The following is a 23761-nucleotide window of genomic DNA, read 5'->3' as shown; positions in this document are numbered from 1 at the left end:
TTGTTTGCTTACACTTGGATAAAGGATTGAACTAAATTTATTATAGTCTAACCAAGTGCAAAATAAACTTCCAACATCTTTCTCTAAATCCAGAGTAATTTAATAATAAGGTGGCACACCGGTTGGCAACTCGTATAGGTAAATATGACCTCTCCATTGCTTCTGTCTTAGTGTCACCACTCTGGGTCTGCCTCCCACTGACGAGACCTCAATAAAGGTCGAAACCGGTCTGGGAAGTGGCCCTTTCCTTAATGCATAGCAGTATACATGTCCCCAAGGAGATGTGCTTTGCATTGTAGGAGATACTGAGACAAGGAGTGATGAGAGCTTGGTCCACCTTTGCTCCGAGTTACCAAGGGATGTACCACCTTACCTCAGTCCTGAAGATATTTTCAGGTGCAAACTTTGTTTGCTTACACTTGGATAATGGATTAAACTAAATTTATTAAAGAAAATGTAGAATTTAAAATTTTATTAATTCTAGATAACGCTCCAGGTCATTCTTCTTGTAAGTCTTATAGAGGTAATCTTCACGAAGTTCAAGGTCATGTTTCTCCCTCCAAACACTACTTCATTGATAACTGATGGATTAGTGAGTTCTTGCAGTGTTTAAGGCTTGTTATCTACGGGCAACTTTTTCACAAGCCATTTCTGCCACTGAAGGAAATGACCAGACTCTCATGCAATTCTAGAAAACATTCAATATTTATCATGCTATTAAAAATATTGCTGTGGCTTGGGACAAAGTGACCTCTCAATGTATGAGTGGCATATGGAAAAAAACATTAAAAAGGTTTGTGCATGATTTTGGAAGTTTGTAATAGTGGGACTAACAAACAATCTGAATCTCAAAGTGAATGATGACGACATAATTCAACTCATAAAAAGTTTCCCTGAAGAGTTGACCAACGACGAATTGGTCGAACTGGAGGAACAACTGTTGCAGAAGAGAAAAAAATGAGAAAAGTAAGAGGGAAAAGAGACACTGGGAAAGGTAGTTAAACAGTTCACATTGAAGGGTCTTGCAGAAATGTTCTCTGCAGTTAGCGATGTTCTCAAAATGGCTGAAGACATGGACCCCAATGTTGAATGCTGCTTATTAGTAGAAACAAAAGTATGTGATGCATTTGCTTGCCATGAACAAATTTATGATAAAAAGAAGAGTAATATGCAAAGCACATTGGAATAGCGGCAGTAACACACACAGTTTTATAATAAGGTTTAAAAATTAAAATGACAGTATACTTATTACGGTTAAGTCCCTAACCCCTATAACTCTGTTGATTTAATGTATCGACTTACGTCCTGCCGGATGGAACGGAATCTGGACATAAGTCAAGGGTTGATTGTATATTGATTATTTCAGGGAGAATGCTAATAGAATTGTTCACACTTAGAGAAAAAGAAATTTTTGCAAAAGACACAACTTCATTAGTTGAATATTTTAAGTCTGTTGTGTAGTTTGCTAAAAATTGATTGATATCTTGATGTTGAATTTAAGTGTCAAAGTTTTTAGACCATCTTTTATTTTCTAAATTGCTGGAATAGAATAATTAAGGAGTTAATTAAATAATTCTTATTTAATTAACTCCTGTCTTAAAAAAGTTTCTCCTTTTTTCAAATGGTAAAATTTAAAATATTGAATCGAAATGGAATTATCAAAAAAACCTGTTGAAATTAAATGACAAAATTCTGCATTGTTTTCCTTCGTGATATTTATTTAGGTAATATGTGGTTTTGTAATAACCTTATAATCTAAAACAATCTTATCAGATGAAGACAGATTGATACAATGATATTTAGATAATCCTGTTAGTTGCACTTGTCATTTAATGGGGAGAGGAAAAAAAGGTACGTTCTTTTGTGTGTGTGGGTGGGGGACATTGTGTGCTGGGAATGTGAAATATATAGCCTTTCCTTCCCAGCCAGGTGAACCTCACTTCCCATGGTATAACCCGTTTTCACAAATGGGGGCTTTAGCAAGTGTTGCAACCTCATAGGCATATCTTCCCCTAGTTAGTGGAGATGCCAACATGTTTCATTCCCCAGAGTATGGTCTCCAGTTTCTGTTTCCGTCTTTTCTTCACACACGCAGTGCAGGTGATGGCCTTGCTGAGTATGCTGTTCACACTGTAATTAACTAGAGAACCAGTACAACTTCGGTTTGAGGGTACAGTAGTAAAATCGATTACGCAGAACTTGAACCTGTTAGTAAGGTATATTGGGCGTCTGTGACAAGCTTTGGTATGCTTCCTGATCAGCTGTCAAATAATCCTGTTGCTATTTACTTTGTCAAGTTATGCTTAGCTTGGAGTCTGGGCACTCTCTCTATGTGATAATCATGTCTGGATGTTCTTTTTCACCCTTGTTGTGTACCATTGCTCTGTAGATTTTTCCAGTATTTCACCACTAAGAAAGTTAGTATAACAAATTATAGAGTTACTGCAGCTAAGATCCCTCACAAAAAAACTTTAAAAAAAAAATCAAAAATGCAAAAAACAACAAAAACGTACTGCAAATTGGAGGAAAAAAAAAACTATATCAAAATCTTGTCTCAATACAAACATCAGCGATGCACACCACCGCTTACAGGCATCCAAACAGCTCTCATAATCTTTCCACGTTACATCGTACATTTTGCCTTCCATAAAAAGGGTGGAATATATGCTTTTGGCTGGTCTATATCCTATGCCAAAGATTATCAGCTTGGAATTCCCCTTATATGATCTGCTTTAGCTCATGATTTCCTTGCCTCATTTTCTTTCCTTCATATGCTACCTTTACTATTCTCCTAATTCTTATGACAGTACTGATCTCTGAAAGTTGATAATATACAGTCTAGTTATACAAACTATGAGATAATCTTCCTTGGAGAATTTATTATCCATAATTCACATTAGTTCTCCTTCTCTAACTTTTTATACCAAACTGCAAAAGAAGCAGAATTGTTTGCTGTCAGTAATGATCTAACACAAAATGTTTTCTCATCTACTAAAATACCAGATAACCCCCATCATTCTCCTGACATCCTAGATATTTGCATAACCAGCTCTACTTTCAATTGCAAACTTTTTCTAGAGATCTCAAGAACTCGCTCTGATTGAATAACTGAAATCTTCAGGCTGGAATGAGTGCCTTTGCCAACATACCACTCAAAACTCCTGATCCTTATCCAAGCCCTGGATCTCGAAATAAATGGGCCAAAGCAGTCCAAGACAAAAATTCAGCATATCAGTGGCTTAAAGTAAACTCCATCGTCCCAATCAGTTTACACTACAGCTTGTAACAACCATAAAAAAATTAAGTCTAAAGCAGACTTTTGTAAGGACACATGCCTTCTGCTCATATGGCATTTGAACCTTGCCAAGGCTGTTTAGGTAAAACTTCTGCCTACTATGTTTCCACCTCCATCATCCTGATGGAGCAATGGTAATATCCTAAAGATAAAGCAGACCTCATTGGCATCAGTCTTTTCCTCCAACTTTTGTTTAGATATCAAAGAAGATCTCATCTCTTCCCGCTATCCACAACATACCTTCTGATCTTTTGCCAGAAGAACATCACAAAAATACTCAATACTCTTGATACTAATATGTCTCCTCTAATTCAGACATATGCTAAAAATTTGTGCTCCGTAATTAACGCTCATTCTATACTGTCTATATAAGCTGTCTTTTTTTTTTTTTTTTTTTTTTTAATCCCATGGTATTATTACACCAGATCATAGAGGTCAATTTCATATATTTTATAAAGCACCTTTTCTGGATTGTTATGAAGTTTGCATTTAGAAATATTCATACAAGTTAGTAAATGCAGTGGTGATGCTTCCTCGATGTTACAGATTTTGCAGATGGGGAAGACTTTTATGCCAATGCTAAACTCGATTGGTCTTGTGTGGCTGGGCTTGAGGCAAGAGATCATAGTAGTGGTACAGCTATTAACACGTTGACTGCCAACTACGAGATAGCTAATAGTTGGCGGTTTGCTGCTGGATGCCCACTATGAGTTATTTCGTAGTGCCCGGGATGAGCTATGATGCCAACCACGATCATTCTCATAACAAATATGTGCTAACTATACATCTGGGGCAAGTCCATTAAAAGCCTTGATCACAGCAGGAAATGAAACAAGTCATAAATAAAATGGATTTATTCAGAAAATAATAAGAACATATTTTCAACTAAAAGTTTTCTAGTAGGCAGGTTTTTCTTCACAAACTGAGCAAAAATATCTAATTTTTCATCAGTGTTTTTCAGTCATACAAACACTGTCTCACTAATGTTTTATCTATAAATAGCATGTAGCCTTTGTCCAATTAGTCTTCTATAAATTCAAAATCTACATCTGAGGCATGGCCCATTTTAGTTGATAATTTAATTCTCAGCACCATCCTATTTTGAAACAAAACTTTTAAAATTTGACACCATACGTGTGTTTTTTTTTTGTTTTTGATATATTGCTGGAAAAACAGTCTTCCACACCAAAGTACCATTGTTGGATCCTACTTCTCAATTTGTACTTTGGATCCGACATGTTAGTCACTATGATGTTCTTAAACAAAATAATAAGTTGCTAGTTGATTTCTAATACAAATATAGAGAAAATTTATATTTATAGACTGCGCCACTCTATATCTGGATTAGTTCAAGAATTGAAGATAAATCAACCCTCAACTATTTCTCCTTTTAGGTGTTAATATTGTATATACTGGCCGAGTATATTTAACTTATTTATCTCTCCCGCTTTGGTTCGAATATTTTATGAATAGTGCAGTAAAAGAGATTCAGGCAAAATACAACTTTTGATTAACAAAAACAAACATTTAATTTTAGAATCATAAATTTTACACTTAACTTCAAATCAGTAATTAAAATATCACAAACATTTCAGCGTCTCTGATAAATTTAATCATACAAACTCAGACCATGGTAAATCTGTCATCTCTATAATACAGTCTTCTCAAGTTCTTTCAAGTCTCCTTAAGTTCCAAATACAATAAAATCGCAGTAACACACCTCTTCACAAACAAACACTTTTAATTTTACACTTCAGCTAATTCTCACCAATAGTTACTGTTATTAAAAGGAAATTCTAAGATGAAACTCACACACTTCTCTGTATAGGAATATTAATGGTTGGAATAATCTTACCGATTAATCTTTTTTCTTCATTTACTTATACAGAAGTAAACACTTTTTATAACTGTAAACACTTAAACAGAATACGGCACTCATTAAATAAATCTTCTAAGCAATAACTGAATTAATCGTCAGTCACTATACACATAAACAAACGTTCTTGCATGAAATACTACTGATCACTTATGAATTAAGGCAATACAGAATAATTCCTTAACTTGAGGTTTTATATGTACAGTTGTTCACTCTTCCGGCATTCAATTAATTCTTAGACACTACAATTCTAAACACAGCTATCGGTAAACTTCAACTTTACAGCTCTACTGTTCTCTAGTAACTCCGTGCTTTGCTTCAAGGTTCCATATGTCCTTGAAAGGTCGGCCCTGAAATTGAATCTCAACTCAAATATCGCTAGTCTATATAGTAGTCACTTAGCTGTCTTCCGTAGCTATAATTGTTATTCTACAACTTATTAGCTAACCGCCTCTCGACTAGTAGACTTTATTTAGCTGCTTGAGTGACTTGCCAACCCGCTATTATCGCACTGTGATTCCCGAATGCCCCGATTCCAACCTAATGTCAATCCTCTCCTTTTTCTCTCTCTCATTAATAATTTCAGTGTTCATCGCTTTTTATATCCGTTGTTCCTGCCTAAATTGTTCTCGTGATCTAAAACTCTTTTCAATAAACCTTCTCTTTACGTGGTGTTCCAAAACTCGCACTCGCTTACTTACATGCATCTCCATGACAACAAAACAAAACATAATAAAATTGAGCTATTACATAATGTTAAACTTCTGTAAACAGGAATAAATAGAGAATATTAAAATTTCAATTAATGCGCAGTTAAATTATCAAATACAAGTTCTTATAATATTAATATAGTAATAAATAAAATAGCTTAATAATATTTAAATACAGTCTTTTCATTATTAATACATATCTTTGATTAAATAATTAGATATTAGACAAAATTAAAGTAGTTATATGAATATTAAATTGTAAAATAAGTTGTTTACATTAAATAATATTTACAAGTCTAGCCTTTGTGATGGAAGATCATGTTGGATTCTGAAGCAAATAATAATTACTCTAATCTCTACATAATCAGAATCCAACACCATGGACTGGACTCGTCTATACACAAACTTCTGTCTGGAACATATTTCTCATGCATTGTTTTATTGAAATGGTTCAACACTGGTCTTATTTTATAGTCTGCATTGCTGTCTAAGTGAATTATCAGCAAAATGTAGGAAACATAAAATCAATTGAAATCGGTTACTGCCAATAATCGAACTCCAAAATGACATTTTGTATAGAATATCGATATTCCAATAATGTTCAATACTGAATGATATCTAGACTGAATCTACACTCTGCAAGAATCAACTAGTTCACACAAGCTGCTGCAGTGAAACAATATGCAGTGATAAGTAGAACCGGTAGAAGGGGACGATACGAGATAATTCGTAGTTGGTGTACGGAAGTACTACTTTCAGGATGGCAACTATGAGATAACTCGAGCGTTTTTTTTTTTTTTTTTTTTTTTTTTTTTTTTTTTTTCAAAAAAAAAAAAAAACTCGTTGTCACAAAAAGTATCAAAATTCTTCATTTTCCTATTGAATAAAGTAGTCTACAGACCGTAGATTTTCAAAAAGTTCACTTGTTCTATGATGTGCAAGGTTGGCTCTTTTTTCTACAAATTTACTAAGATTTTCTTGCCACCTAATTTTCAAAGGGAACAAGGTTGGATTCGAATTCTGCTATTTTTCCAGGAGTTGTATTACTTAGTCCACATATGATTCTAGCCTCATTTTTTGAATTTTTATAAGCTGGTCTAACAAGTTTGTGATGTTTGCATCACAGAAATGAAGCATATTCCATTATGGGTCATATAACAGAGGTGTATGTGACTTTTAAGGTTTTAGCATCAGCTCCTCACTCTCTACCAGAGATACTTTTCATAATATTTAGTCTTCTCTTTGGTCTGACTGCAACATTGTTGATATGTTTATTGAAGCTTAATGATAGATCCAGAGTAACTCCAAGGTATTTGGGGTTTTCATTAAATGTAATTAGTTGATTGTTTAGCTTAATCTTTGATCTCCACTTTCTGAGGTGGTTAATACACAAATAATGGTAAAAACGCAAATTTCTGATTTTAGTAGGGTTAATTTAAATTTTTTGGTTTTGACAGTGTGTAAATAAACTTTCAGTGGCTTTGTTTAAGTGACCTTCTGCTGTTTCTAAGTCATGAGCTGAGGATAAGACTGAGGTGAGAATAGGAAATCATCAGCAAACATAGCTATCTTTGTTTCTTTTTTTTTTTTGTCTAAGTTGTTTAAGTAGATGGAAAAAAGGAGTGGGCTCAAAATGCTGCCTTCAGGGAGTCCTTGCCTTGTTTTCACTTTCTTGGAAAAAGTATCATTTATTCTAACTCAAATTGTTCTATTTCTTATAAAGTCATAAATCCAGTTTAGAACCTTTCTCTTTCAATTTGATATTTCCATCCGGGTCTTTTAGCGTGTTAGTCTCACTTGCCTTTGGCAAGTCTTTTTGTAAATTAGCAATTATGTTGAAAGTTTATTTTTCACTTGGTTAGAGTATAATAAAATTAGTTTAATCCTTTATCCAAGTGTGAGCAAACAAAGTTTGCACCTGAAAGTATCTTCAGGACTGGGGTAAGGTGGTACAACACCAGGGCAACTCATTGCAAAGGAGGAGCAAGCTACCAACACTCCTGTCTCAGTATCTCCTATAATGCAAAACACATCTCCTTGCAGATATGTCTAATGTTATGCATTAAGGGAAGGGCCACTACCCAGATTAGTTTCGACCTTTATTGAGGTCTCTTCAGTGGGAGCCAGGCCCAAGTGGAGATACCAGGCAGAAGCATTAGCAGGTCATCTCTACCTATAGGAGTTGCCAAATGGTGTGCCACCCTTTTTTAATAAATTACTCTGGATTTAGAGAAAGATGTTGAAAGTTTATTTTTCACTTGGTTAGAGTATAATAAAATTAGTTTAATCCTTTATCCAAGTGTGAGCAAACAAAGTTTGCGCCTGAAAGTATCTTCAGGACTGGGGTAAGGTGGTACAACACCAGTCCTGAAGATACTTTCAGGCGCAAACTTTGTTTGCTCACACTTGGATAAAGGATTAAAATAATTTTATTATAAATTAGCAATTAGTTTCCAAAGTTTGATATCTGAAATGTTTGGATTTAAGTTGTGGCAGAATTCTTACCATTTAGTTCTTTGTAATATATTATATTTTTGTTTGTTTAATTTCAGCATTTGTCTTATTGTACTCGATCCTTTTTTCTGGAGAGCTTACAGTTTTTAATATGTTAAATAATTCATTTCTTTTAGTTATTTGCTGGCAAGTTCATGATGAATCTTTATGTAGTTTGAAATAACTGTTCTCCTGTAACCCTTGGGGATACTTTTCTCTGATGCATTTAGGATAGTGTTCTTCCAAGTTATGTACTCTTTGTCTAGATCATCATGGTATGTGTGATCTTTTAGCATTTTGTTTACTTCATCCTTGTATTTTTCCCAATTTGCCTTTTTTTTGGGGGGGGGGGTCTGGTCATTTTTGGGTTCAGGTTAGTTAATATTGGGGTATGATCGTTTCCTACTGGTTCCAAAACAGACCAATTAGCTTTGTCATGAAGATCTAAAGACACGGCAGACCTGCTGCAATCACTGGACTTCTCCTCTTACTGTCAGCAATACTGGCTGGAAGTGGAAGAATATTCACTAAGTAGAAAGGCAATGAAAATATTACTTATATGTTAATAACTTTTATCCCACAAATGAAGTTGTGTGGCCAATTAGTTCTAACTTTTGAAGACTGGTAGATATCTTGGCTCCACTCTTAGCTATCACTGAAAACTGGCCTAAGGCTGTCAGAATAGCATTATACACACCCAAAAGGATGTGTACTTCCCATTGTGGAGATACTAAGGCAATTGATATGAAGTCATCAGCTTCTATATACAAGTAGCCCAGTCATGAAGATGCACTGCTTGGAAAGAGTCAACAGACACCCGATGGGCAAGGTGCATTGTGTGCCATGTAATGAATCACATATTTGTAGCCAGTATAAATTGGAGGAATATGACGCTCTGAAGTCAGTGCAACTGTATCTGGATGAAATGACTGTGAGAAGGGAACTGACAGAGTTTGAAAGAGGCATTGTGATTGGATGTTATGTTGCAGGCCTATCTGTTTGTCAAATTGATGACACATTAGGTCATCCCATGTCAACAATCAGTGATATACAGCAATTCCCCCCCCCCCCCGATGGTTTTGCTTTCCTTGGTTTCAGTTACCCACAGTCAACCCCGGTGCGAAAATATCGAATGGAAAATTCCAGAAATAAACAATTCATATGAATATATCCAAATTTTCAACCCCACAACTCAGAAAACAGTAGTGAGAATTAGGAACAGAGGATGATAGCAATAGTCTGCCATGTTCTTGTCTCATTTTTGTCTGTTTGTACCAACTATAAATTACATTAATTTTCTTGTGGTGGTGAAGATGAGAGAATCTGCTAGCCAATTTCGTGGAAGTTGGAGAATTTAAAAGGCAGAGGATATTTTTTATTCAAGTATAGAATTGTAACAGATAAAATTTATAATACAAATTTAGTTCAAATCTTTTAACATAATTTATTCATTATCCAGGTATATAACAGAATGCACCATGAGAATATAAGGAATGGTTAAATAGTCCTATAACTTCTCTTCATTCATTACAGGCTATGTGAAAGTCATCTCCCAACTATTTAACTTGGATTCTTTTAAGCATTCCAGAATATTATTAGTAAATTTTATATATACAGTAAAACCCCTTTTTTACACTTCTCAGGGGACTGATGGAAAAAAGTGCAAATAGCAGGAAATGTAAAAAAACATTAAAAAAAAGGCTAAAAGATGACTTGCTGCTAGTATGTGAGTCTACATACTAGATTACAAAATTTAATAACTGAAAATAAATGAATTTACAATGTACTTACATTTATCTACTTAAAAAAATCCTTAATTGTTGATTTTTTTTTTTTTTTTGACTTAGCACCAGATTGCTTTGCATTGAGTTCAATGCTTGACCTGTTTTTTTACTATCGTGTTCAAAGTGGACACGGAGAGTCCAAGATCTTATGCTAAATGCACACGTGTTCCGGCATGCCAATTTACACATCGCAGAATTGCCATCTTTTCTTCTACCGAAATACATTTTCTGTCTTTTTTTCTCCATGTTACTAACATGGATAATCCACCACAGCAACTTTCACACGCTAAATTACGTTGCAGAAATTCTGCAATATCAATTCGTACTGTGATTGAAAAATCACAGTATCGCTCATCACTACAGTACTGCTGTATGCACGCAAGTCACCGTGATGGCGGAAACGAAACTACAGCCGAAAGCAACATCACCTGAGAACAGAAATGTGCAGATTTCCGCTGAAATCGATTTGAAAATCGGTATTGCCACCGAAAAAAAAAAACGCAAATCATGGGAAATAACGTCCACATCAAGTTGTTAATGGCAGGAAAACAATACATCGTGAGAATAGCCCTTAAGATGGGACCAACAGAAAATGACGTAAATGGCAGGAAAATGTAAATTGCGGGAACGTAAAAACGGGGTTTTACTGTGTGTGTGTGTGTGTGTGTGTGTGTATATATATATTTTTTTTTTTTTTTTATTCCAGTATAGAACTAACATATTAAAATTTATATAATCCCCATCTCATAAGCAGTTTACTAATAATCTGGAACTTTTAATGGTTAAAGCTAGTTAGATAAATTAAAAATAAAGTTAGATAACTTTATTTTTATTTATTTTTTTATACATATATCTGACCTGCACACAATAGGTTGCAAGACTTGTAGCCTATCTGTGCTGTTTGTGAGAAGACTGTAAGAGAGAAGTAAAGAGAACTGCTGAGTTTTTTTGTAAAGCTAAAGGTTGTATTGTTTGTGGAAGGCAGATTGGTTGAGGCTTCTCCAAAGAAAAATAGATGGAATGAATGAGGATGCAGAAAAGTTGGGTAGGTGAGTTTCAGACTGTAAGTGGGTGTTTGTTGGTAGCAGCTTTTGTTCTTATCAAAGGAAGAGCCATGTGGCTCATTTTGCCAATGTAAAATAAATAGAAATAGATATCACACAGTCCTACTATTTGATTTCACTACGCAGATGATGTGTTCTCCATTTGACCACATGCTTTGAGGATGTTAACACATCTCAATAACCAACACCCTAGGATCCAGTTCACCTTGGAAATAGAAAAAAATAAGTCTCTTCTTCTTTGGATGCCTTAATTACACACCAACAAGAGAAGGGGACTCAGTTTGTGTTATGAATGTTAGTCTTCCAGGAAGATAATCTCATAGTTTGGAAAATTGAACTATGAAATCAACTTTTACAGATAAGTAGTTAAAGAGGATAACAATGATTATCTGAATTAATAGCATGGGACAGCAAATGAAAGCTAAATCTCGAGGTGGATTTAGCCAGATCAGATCGTAAAGTGGGAATTCTAGGTTTGATATCCTTTGTCAATGAATGTCAGATTTGATAAAAGTGCAGGGCCTTCCTGTTTTTAATAAAAGCACAGAAACATTAATATTTGTTTATCTTCCATGGTTGAGGTTAGTACAGGACATGCAGCACATTTGAGGGACTTTTGCACATAACTCCAAACAGGAAGTGCCCAGACTCTCAAGTTTGTTAATAATAGTGTTCCCCTACTCATGTATGCTGCTATACTTGGACTGCTTCCATACATAACCTAGCAAAGTAAACAGAAACAGGATTATTTGCCAGCTGATCAGGAAGCCTCTGTTTGTTTTACCATAAGGTTTGGCCTCATGTACTTGTCTAGTGACCAGCTTTCAGAAATCACTTTACTGCTCTATGCTCAAATGGTGGAGATACTATCTGCTCCATTTGAATCTTCAGCATAACTGTATTGAGAATGTTCTGCAAGGCCATCTGCACTCCATGTGAGAAGAAGGGAGGAGGAACAAACCGGGGACCCCTTACTCTGAGGAAAAGACATAGCATTACCCATTTCATGACTCCAGTAACCAGGGGAAGTGGAATGGTGTTTCACTAGGAAATGAAGGTCATCTACTTAGATGTCTTGTTGGCATTTCCTTCATCGAGAGAGGATATGCTTACAAGTTGTCAATACACACCTCGGCAAATTGCAATTTGGGGGAACAGGCCATACCACAAGAATTGCAACTTAATTTTGCCCTGACTACCAGTTTGTTATCACATCAATAAAAAAAAATAGATAAATAAAATAAAATATTTTGTATGTTAGTGCAGAAAAGCATTTTAAAAAGTTAGTTATAATTTTTTTAAAAACGTTTTTCATCAATTTTTATTTATTTTTTTTTAGATATTCGTGACACTGTGAAATATAAGGAAGTTATGAAGCAGTATCCTTTTGTGTTATATTACTCATATGTTGTGTATTGGCATATGAAAGAAAATCTCATTCTTTCCATTGTTTAAATTTCATTCCGTAAAATGTGCACACTGAGATGAGAACCTGTGCCATTATTATTACAGGCAACTCCAAGGAGTCCCTAGACTCATCGAACGAGGCTCTAAACATGTCAAGAAGTATCCAACATTTGCGCAGTATCTGTCATACTTTGCTTTGAACTCATTCACAGTCATGGTACCCACAACAGACTCTGGCAACCTATTCCACTCATTCACTACTCTCAAAGAAAACACCTAGCTCTAACACTCTTGATAACTACACTCCTCGCAGGTTTCTGTAACCCACAAATCTTCAGCCTGTTCTCATAAAGTTCATTTCATAGACCTGCTACCATCTTGGTCACTCACTGCTGGATTCTCTCCACCACCTCCTCATCGACAAGAAACTCTGGCACCCAGATCTGCATACAGGTGGGATCTTATCAAGATGCAAAAAAAAGGAACAATAACCTACTTCATCAAAGTATTTTTCAGTAACCAAACGATCTGATGAGCTGCTATAGCCACTTTTGCTGTGTGTCCTTTAAACTCCCAAGTCTCTGGCTTCATAAATTTCCTGGAGTACAGTTCCATCAATGTAGTATACATGTGGTAACCTTTTCACTCCAAAATGCATAACATAACCTTACATTATGCTACGTTAAACTGACATCCATTCTCCTTTGCCTAGTTTGCCAGTCTATCCAAATCGTCTTGCAAAATTTTGACATCATCTGTATTAACTATTGCTCTATCCTACTTTGCATCATAGGCAAATAATTGAACAGTTCCTCTCAGATCCTTTTCTATATCATTAATGAACAAATTAAACAGTAGAGCAGTCCGAGAACAGCCCTGTGGCATGCCACTATCCATCTCAGTAACCCTATATCCATTCTCATGTGCTGCAGTTTACTGATTAATTTCCATGTGGTATTATTATTATTATTATTATTATTACGGGTATCTCCATGGAGTCAGTAGACTCATCGCGGGAGACCCAAACTAGCAAAACAATATCTGTCATATCTCTTCTTGAATTCATTTACAGACGAAGAGCTCACAACTAAGTCAGGCAATGAATTCCACTCATTCACCACCCTCCAGGCAAAAAACCTTGTTCTGACACCTTTGTTAACCACACTCTTCTTTAATTTCCAGAGATGACCTCTTGTTCTTCCATCACTATCACACAGCTGAAACATTTCCCCTGCATCAATCCTATAAAAACCTTTTAGTAATTTGAATGTTTCTATCATATCACCTCTTCTTCGCCTATCAACCAATCTCTGCAATCCACAAGCTCTCAATCTATCAATGTAGGGAGCATTTTTTATATCACTCACCAACTTGGTCACTCTTCTCTGAACCCTCTCCACAGCCTCCCCATCTCCAAGGAATCCAGGTGACCAGACCTGAGCACAGTAATCCAAATGTGGAAGTATCAATGCTTTATAAAGGGGAACAATAACCTCTTTATCTCTGGATGTCAGTGTGCTCCTCAACAACCAAGTAATCCTATGTGCGATCTTGGACACCTTAGCAATGTGTCCTCTGAACTTCATCTCCCTATCCACCAATACCCCTAAGTCCCTAGCCTCATCAATCTCTTGGAGTACCATTCCATCGATATAGTACACAGCTGGTAATCTTTTAATCCCAAAATGCATGACTTTACACTTTTCCACATTGAACTGACATCCATTTTCTTTTGCCCATTTTACCAGCTTATTTAAATCCTCCTGCAAACTTTCAACATCAGCTTGATTTTTTATTGCACTACACAACTTTGCATCATCAGCAAACAACTGAATATCTCCCTTTAAGCCGTTTCCTATATCATTTATATACAAATTAAACAACATTGGCCCAAGCACAGAGCCCTGAGGCACACCACTGGTCACCTGCCTCATTCTGGACTCGGCTCCTCCATACACCACCTTATGGTATCTCTCCCTGAGCCATTCTCCTATCCATATCACCAATTTAATATCCATTTCCATCTGCTCCAATTTGCATAACAGTGTTCTATGGGGTATCCTGTCAAAAGCCTTAGCAAAATCCAGAAGTACCACTGTGTAGCCAGTTCCTTTGTCCAACTCAGATGTTATTCTATTATGAATAGTTAATAGATTGCTAAGGCAGGATCTACCTTTAACAAAACCATGTTGGCCTCTATAGAGTATCATATCCTGATCCACCCATTCTTGAATTTTGTCTTTAACCAACTTTTCCAATACTTTTACCACTACTCCTGAGATGGTGATTGGTCTGTAATTCAATACCGCAGTTTTAGAGCCACCCTTATGCAAAGGAACCACTTTGCGTAACTTCCACTCCCTAGGGACCATACCAGAGTTCAAACTTAAGTTAAATATCCAGGTGAGAGGGGTTGACAATTCATTTGCACATTCACGCAACACCCGAGCTGATATTCCATCTAAGCCTACCGCAGTGTTTGCATTTAAGTTTTGCAATATATTTAATACCTCTGATTCTTTAGCTTCAATTCTCACATTAGGTATTGCTGTAGGTATAGAGATATCCTCACTTGGGTGATAGACTTTTGAAAAGTGATCACTCAGTAACTCGACTATTACATCTGATTTTGTCACCTCAATACCATCAGCACCCACTAAGGTTATCCTTCCAAAGTCATTCTTCCTCTTACTTGCCACATAGCGGAAGAACTCTTTGGGATTACCCTTGATCTCTTTGGCTAAGGTCTTCTCATAATCTGATTTAGCTTTTCTTACTATGCTGGTAACCTTCCTAGCTTGAGCCTTGTACTGCTCATGGGTGTCCTGATCGCCTTTCTCCTTGTAAATTCTCCATAACATTTTCTTTTTTTGCAGTTCAAGCTTGATACTACTGCTCATCCATCTAATGCCTGCCTTGTTTGACCTCCTAACCATGGGGACACAATCTGATATTGCTTTCCTCAGATACCCGCTGATTTTATCCCAAGCACTGCTAACATCTTTCCCTTGCAATATGTTCTGCCATGGGATGGCTGCAAGCTCACTCCGAAGCTTGTTATAATTGCCTAACCTGTAGTTCCGTACATACCCCTTCTTAATAGAAAAATCCACAGATTTTGCAACCTCCCAAGTCAATACCACATGATCGCTTTCACCAACTGGAGGTAACGAGGACACCTTACTTATGCATATAACCTCTGAACCAATAACCAGGTCCAACACTCTCACACCACGTGTCCCTTCAGTTACGTGCTGTTTCAAGTAATTATCTCGTAGAAGATGTATGAATTCCATTTCCTTTTTGCTGCGTGATATTTCCTCCTTCCAATTGATATCACCGTAATTAAAATCCCCCATAATAATTACCAAGCCTTCACTCATTGCACTAAGTTGCTGATGCATGAATTCAATATCTCCCCCCCGTACTCCCTGGCCTATAGCAGCATCCAACTGTATATTTGGTTGCGTTGGTCACTATTTCGCACCAGACTGCCTCAAACGAACTCTCATTCACATGTCTATCATCATGATATACTACTTTCTTTGGCTGCAACACATCAGCTATCATCAACAGTACTCCTCCTCCTGTTCTATCTTCTCTATCCTCCCTGAAAATACTGTACCCATCACATTCAATTCCAGTGACCACATCTTCTGCTGACAGCCAAGTTTCACTAATGCCTACAACTTTTGGTGAGATTTCACTGACTAATGCCAAAAATTCTTCTCTCTTATTTCGAATGCTTCTAGCATTGGTATACAAAAATTGCAGATTCCCTCTAGATCTTGTACCGGCTTTAGAACTGATATATAAGTCACTAACTACCGTAGTCCTATGCCGATTTTTATCCCCTCTCTTCTGCAATTTATTCAGCCTATAAGGATCAATAAATACACAATCAGTGCTAAAGTTTCTCTCTCTTACACTCAACCTTTTCAATATTAGTTTCCCTGCCCAATAACTTCAACCTGTTCAGAAAACAATAACTTCTTCAATCGCTTATGTCCTTCCATGTTAAGATGCAGTCCATCTCTAGCATACAACTGCCTTTTTCCTTCAAACACACTCCAAACATCAACAAACTCCAGACCTCTTTTTCTGCACATTCTTGCAATCATATCATTCATTATCATTGCTCGTCTACTTAACTCGTAATTGTCAAAACGAGGCAGCACACACACTATTCTCCCATTGACACTTTTCCTCTTCACAATATCTAATAATGTTCTTAAATCTTTTCCTACCCGATTTATACTACCTCTCAGGTCATTCGTACCCACCATAACTATCATCTTGTCTGCTTCATGCCCTCTCTTTATTGCTAAAGCCACTCTTTCTATTGTCCCATCAGCCAAGCACTCCTCATGCATACCACTCTCCATACCCTTAATCATAGAATCACCATATATTTTACCACTCTTAACTTCATTCAAGTCCACACTCATGGACTCATTCTCTACACTATTCAGCATGACTCTCCCAGCTTCATTACTCAACTCTCTATTACTTACCCCCCCACTCTCACTACATCTCATTTCTTCTAGGCCACTTGTGGTTTTATTATGTTGACTCCCAATCACTCCCATACTATTTATTACTGAATCATTCACCAAAGACTCACCCATATGTAATCCTGTTCTAGTTACTTCAGCTAAAGTAATCTCTATAGTCCTAATTTCTCTGTTTAACACATTAAACTCCGCTTTAACTTCCAGTATCTCCTTACCGATCACTTCCACTTCCTCATGAAGAAGATGAAGGTCATTTTTCATTTTCATAAACTCCCGTCGAAGTTCTTCCGCTACGGTCCCGATGTCAGCTTCCATTCCTAAACGCTCCAGCCTATCCCGACACTTCTCACATACGTCGACATTTTCGTTCTTCTCATTTTGCCAGACCGACCACAGATCCTTCACATTTTTCGGTGCATACATATATCAGTTTCCGCAACGCATCCATTGCGAAAAATCTAACGCTGAGCCAGCCTTTCGTGTAGTCCCCCATAATAATCTTGTCAAAGACCTTTGCAAAGTCCACCACTATCCCTGTAAACCCATTACCTTTATCCAACTCTGCTATCATTGTATTATAAAACATTAGCAAATGACTGAAGCATGACCTACCCTTCACAAAACCATGCTTTCCCCCCCCCCATACAGTATCCTATTTCCATCTATCCATTCTGTTTTGCTCTTGACCAAGTTCTCCAATACTTTGACAACTACTCCTGATATGCTGATCGATCGGTAATTTGCTACATCAGTCTTGAAACCTCCTTTACGCAATAGAACAGTTTTCCCCTCCTTTCCACCCCCTCGAGACCAGCCCAGAACTGAGCCTTAAGATTAAACAATATAGTTAAGGGCACTGAAAATTTCTTCGCCACTTTACATAAAACTCAAGCTAGTATACCATCCAGTCCCACAGCTGTATTCACATTAAGGTTCTGTAATAATCTATGCACCTTCATTTCATTTACCTCATTGGGATTCTCTTTAGCTTGCATTGCTAACTTCCTTTCATAATCTGCTTTTGCCTTTCTTACCATGCTAGTTACCCTTCTGGCCTGTGCCTTGTACTGTTAATGTGCTTGCAGGTTATTACCTTTCTCCTTAAATTCCCTCCACAATTTTTTTTTTTTTGCAACTCCAGCTTGATGATATTCATCCATTTAACTCCCACTTGATTTACTTTCCTGACTATGTATGTAGTCTGCCATTATCTCCCTCAAACACTACCACTTCCCATGCACTGTCAACATCCAGCCCTTGCAGTTTTACATACCATGACACCAATCCAAGCAATCTCCCAAGCTTGTCATACTTACCAGCCCCGCAATTCCACATACCCTGTCTTAACAGAAAATTCCACACATTTAGACCCCCCCACACACCCCAATTCAAGACTGTATGATCACTCTCACTGATTGGTGGCAATGTGGTCATATTTGTTATAGACAAATTATCAGATGCAGTTATCCCAAGCACTCCTGAGCCCTCAGTACGCTCCATCACATGTTGTCTCAGGTAATTATCCCTTAGTAACTGCATAAATTCAATTTCCTTCCTCCTATATGTCCTCTTCCCCTTCTAATCTATGTTCCCATAGTTGAAATCATCCATAATAATTACCTGTCCTCCACTCATTTAGTTTATTTGCTGATGTACATATTCAATTGATTACTATCAATTGAATATGTACTGGTTTCATAGTTGCTTAAGCTGTAATGTTCAACATTACATGCAGAAAGTAGTTTCAATGAAGCACTCTAAATTATTATTAAATTGCCTAGTGATTTCATGCAACTTTAAATACTAATATTTGTCAAAACAACTTTGATATTTTTCAATCAGTATGCTAAGTGGCCACAGTTTATTACAAATGATAGCTATGTGATTAAGACATTTTGAAGAATTTAGAGAGAATGTAGAATATTGGCTTTATTCACATTGGTTGGGAGTCATATAGTCTTGTAATTGCTGTATGTCATATACATTTTTATCTGTGTATCAATATTGTTAATAAAATTATCATAGCACCTCCAGGGAATCCAAGCACTCACCAGGCAAGGGCCATTTTTAGTCACTTATGCCTAAATATATCATTTGCTGAATATTCACTGAACACATGGTGAGAACAGTTAACAGTAGCTCATCTCTCTCTCTCTCTCTCTCTCACACACACACACACACACACACACACAGAAATATAGTGTAAAGGAATTCTTAAGCCAAAAAGGTGGAAAAGAGTTATCAGGAAAACACAGTTATCCCAAAGTTCACGGATGAGTTTCTTTTAAATGAAGCTGAGTTGTGGCATAGATAAAAGTGATATCTAGTTTCTCCTGAAGCAATGGACAGTTCCTTTTGATACATTATGCAGCAAACATACTCTAGTTAAGTACCATAAACCTGAAAGCGATGAATTCTTTTTGTGTTTAAGGACTAGGAAGAATTTTCCACAAGAAAAAAGGTAACTTTAAAAAACTACTTTGTATTTCAAGGAAATATATTGCAGAGAAGATATGAAAGAAGAATTACCTTCTTTGTTAAGGAAAGTTGTACAGAAATGATCTTTTTTTACTTTAAAAAAAAAAAAGGTATGAGCTAATTAGATTTCTTTGGCTACTGTTTAGAGTGGAAGAAACCCTGTTATAAGATTGAAGTTTGTATATTCTCATCAAATCCCGTGATCATGAAGAGAAGGCAAGAAATCTTGTGTGGTGTTTGTTTTTTTAACTATTAAGTGTGTCAGCCCTTTTCTCTTTTTGAGATAAGTTTTTATTTATTGTGCAAATTTGTATATCTTCTTCTTTAAGTGCTCTTTCCTACCGAGTTCATTGACCACCCTTACAAATTTACTTCTGTCTTTCGTGACTCTGATTAAGAGCTCTGTTTTCAGTTCAGTCCAGTTTTTTATATTGTCTAGCCATGATATTTTTCTTCTTCCAAGCTTTCTGAATTTTTTATTATTATTATTATGTGACACCTCCCAGGAGTACAAAGACTCATCGAAGGAGAGCACCTACTCTACAACTCCCTGTCTCCGCCACTCAATCCACCAACCCCATCTACTACCCACCACTACTATTTTCACAGACAATCACAAACATCCATGCTCACGGCAGGATTTGAACCTGCAGCCTTTTGGCTGGAGAGTAGATATGCTAACCATTCGGTCAACCAGGCCGGCTGATAATTTGATATTGAAGAGTGTGTAAGAAAATTTTAAAATGAATCAGAATTGAACAGCTATCAGATGTAAACTGTAGACTCAAATACACAAACATTATTCAAGAAAAACTGAGAGTTTGAAAATGAGAACCAAACCTTGAAGATTCAGTGCCAAACCCTAAAGAAAACTTTGATTCAGCCAGAGAGACATGTGGTGAGGAAATCTGCAAGGATAGAAAAATCAGAACTCCATGTTGGATTCAAGGAAAAGAAGAAAGCATATTGAAAATTCCTGGCAAGTAAGTCACCTTGTGCTCTTAGAGAATATAGAAAAAATGTAAGATGGCATAGCATTGTAAAATTAGCTAAACAAAAGTCATAGGAGGACCTTGATAAGAACATTGAAAATAAATATCAGGAAGGTGGTAAAATCTTCTGGAAGTTATTGAAAAAAATCTCAGAAATGGAGGAAAAAGTAGTGTAATTAGAGGTAATAAAGAAATCAGGAATTAGAGGTAATAAAGGGGACATGAAAACTTGAGGATAAAGATGTTATTGATATAGGGAGTAATTTTTTTTGAAAGATTGCTAAATGAAACGAGCAACATGGCAGTAGGAAACACTCAACAGGAATGCCATCTGGAATATATATCTGTACTTGAAGTAGAAAAAGTTATCAAAACCTGAAATGGAAAGGCAGCTGGAATTGATAATATTTGACCAGAAATGCTAAAATATGGAGGTATAAAAGTTTTACAGTAGCTACACTGCATAATTCAGAAGGCCTGGTTAGAGGGTTGATTCCAGATGATTGGAGCAGAGCTCTCATAGTATTCATCTATAAAAAAAAAAAAAAAAAAGATGCTTAAGGTTCAACGCTGTATAACTGAGAAGAGACCTCCACATAGCCTTTAAATGAATGCAGAGAACCGACCAGGGCTTCTGACCTAATGTCAAATTCTCACATTCTTGTGGTGCTCCCTGTTGGGTATCTACCTGGATACTGAACGAACGAGGATGGACTGGCAAATTGGGATTTAACTGACCAAATTACATTCTTATTGGTTAAACCAAAATACAGAATGATGGTACAACGTGACAAAATTTCATGCCGGCTGGGACGTCGGCCGGTTAAACAAGGCCCCCGTTGTTTTCGCCAGGGAACCAGGGCGAACTGCGAAAAGTCAGCTACTGGAAGAAATCTCAAATCTGAAAACACACCCCAACTCAACATCACCAGAGTTAAAGATCGGTACTATCAACATAAGAAGCCTGAATGGCAAAGCTGAGTTAGCTGAGGAATTAGATAAGTACCAGATCGACATAATAGGGGTGACTGAAACAAAAAAGACAAACTGGTGAGATCTTTCTGAGCAATAAATACAAAATGCTATATTCAGGCAATGACAATCAAGGAAAAGAAGGAGTAGCTATAGTATTCAACACAAAATACGAGGCTAATCTTCTTGAATGGCAGGCAGTCTCAAGTAGAGTGATGTGGGCAAATATCAGAATGGGAAACTGGACAATCAGACTTATTTGTGCCTATGATCCCATGGAAGGTTCTACTAAGGTGGAAGTGGAGGAATTGTTTGAGGCTTTAGAAAAAGCAACTGACACAATGAAAAAGGAAAAGTTGGTCTTTGTTGGGGATTTAAATAGCAGAATAGGAAGTGATCGTCAGACATACAAAAATATTTTGGGAAAATTTGGAGAAAAGAGCAAAGCTAATAGTAATTGCAAATATCTGTTGGATTTCTGCTCAGGACATGGACTGGTTATTACTAATACCATGTTCCAACATAAAAATGTGCACAAATTCACATGGAGACAAGAGGCAAGGAATAAGAAAAGTCTCATTGACTATGTTATTGTTGATAGTTATGTTTTCTCCCTGGTGCAGTACACCAGAGTGTACAGAGGATTTAAAATTGGAAGTGATCACTATTTAGTCTTGAGCAGGATAAAATTGAATTTCATATTGAAAAGAATGACATGTAAGAAAGTTTTAAAGCGAATAAAAGTTCAGCAGCCCTCAGATGTGTGAACTGTAGACTAAAATACACAAAGATTATTGAATAAAAAATGAAAGAGTTTGAGAACAGGAACCAAACTTTGGAGATTCAGTGGCAAGCCTTGAAGAAAACACTGATTGATTCGCCAGTGAGGCATGTGGTGAAGTTGTCTGCAAGGATAGAATAATCAGAACTCCATGGTGGACACAGGAAGTTAAAGAGGCAGTGAAGGAAAAGAAGAAAGCATATCAAAAGCTCCTGGCAAATAAGCTAGTGCTCTTAGAGAATACAGAGACAAATGTAAGAAAGCTAAACTCTTTGTAAAACTAGCAAACAAAAGTCATGAGAGCACTTTGGCAAGAACATAGAAAATAAATATCAAGAAGATGGCAAAATATTCTGGAGGTTGTTGAAGAAGCTTAGAAATGGAGAAAAGATGCTGTAAAAGGAGTTAGAGATGATAAAGGTGTGGGAGAAAAAGATATCCTTGAAGTATGGAGTAATTACTTTGAAAAATTGCTAAATGAAACAAGCAGCGATAGTATACAGTGGTAAAAAAACACTCAACAGGCATACAGTCAGGAATACATATCCATACTTGAAGTAGAAAAAGCCATCAAACGCTTGAAGTGTGGAAAGGCAGCAGGAGTAGATGATATTCGACCAGAAATGCTGAGGTATGGTGGTATAAGAGTCTTACAGTGGTTGCACTGCATAGTTCAGAAAGCCTGGACAGAGGGACGAATTCCCGATGATTGGAGTAGAGCTCTCAAACTACCTATATATAAAAAAGGGAAATAAAACTGAATGTGAGAATTACACAGGTATTTCCCTACTGAGTGTTCCTGGTAAGATATATACAAGTATACTTGAGAAACGGTTGAGAAGAATTGTGGAAGAAAATCTTGGTGAAGAACAAGCTGGATTCAGGTCAAATAGAGGCTGTCAGGATCAGATCTTCACTATAAACAGTGAGAGTCCTGAGAAAGATTAGAGGTGTGAACAGATGGCATCAATGGCAATATCATATTAAAAATGAGGATATTAGGAAAGAACTTGACATTGTCAGCATCCAGGAATGTGTTAGCAGAGCTAATCTCAGGTGGTATGGTCACTTAAACAGAATGCGCGAGATAAGATTAGCAAAACAAGTGTTCTCTGCCAGGTTGGGAAAAAAACGACCAAGAAATAAGTGGATTGATATGGTATAAAGTGCCTTAGACGATAGAAATATAAGATCTTATAATGTTCGAGTCTTGACAAGTAACAGACTGATTTGGAGGAAAATTGTAGATAAGAAATGAGTAATGATGTAAATTTTTCATGTAGTACTATCATATCCTGTACACCCCTTGAGGGTGCATGGCACGAATTTGATGATGAAAAAAAAAATTAAAACTGAATGTGAGAGGTATAGAGCTATTTTCTTAATCAGTGCTCC

At 36.6% G+C, this 23761-nt stretch overlaps 1 protein-coding gene across 1 annotated transcript in view; it reads left to right on the top strand.

Moving 5' to 3' along the window:
• The window catches only part of LOC150101775 (GPN-loop GTPase 1), a 193537-nt gene that overhangs the window by 40861 nt on the left and 128915 nt on the right, over positions 1-23761 (top strand). Inside the window, exon 4 of the mRNA XM_090400383.1 lies at positions 12562-12601. Coding sequence (XP_090256509.1) covers positions 12562-12601 — 40 coding nt within the window. The remainder of the gene's footprint in view (positions 1-12561; positions 12602-23761) is intronic.

The sequence above is a fragment of the Typopeltis vanoorti genome, chromosome 11 (assembly GCF_054136105.1).
Source record: "Typopeltis vanoorti isolate ZY-2024b chromosome 11, IOZ_Tvanoo_1.0, whole genome shotgun sequence".
In the NCBI taxonomy this organism is placed as follows: Eukaryota; Metazoa; Arthropoda; class Arachnida; order Uropygi; family Thelyphonidae; genus Typopeltis; species Typopeltis vanoorti.
The sequence above is the reverse complement of the archived record's forward strand: the minus strand, read 5'-3'. Positions and strand labels throughout refer to the sequence as shown.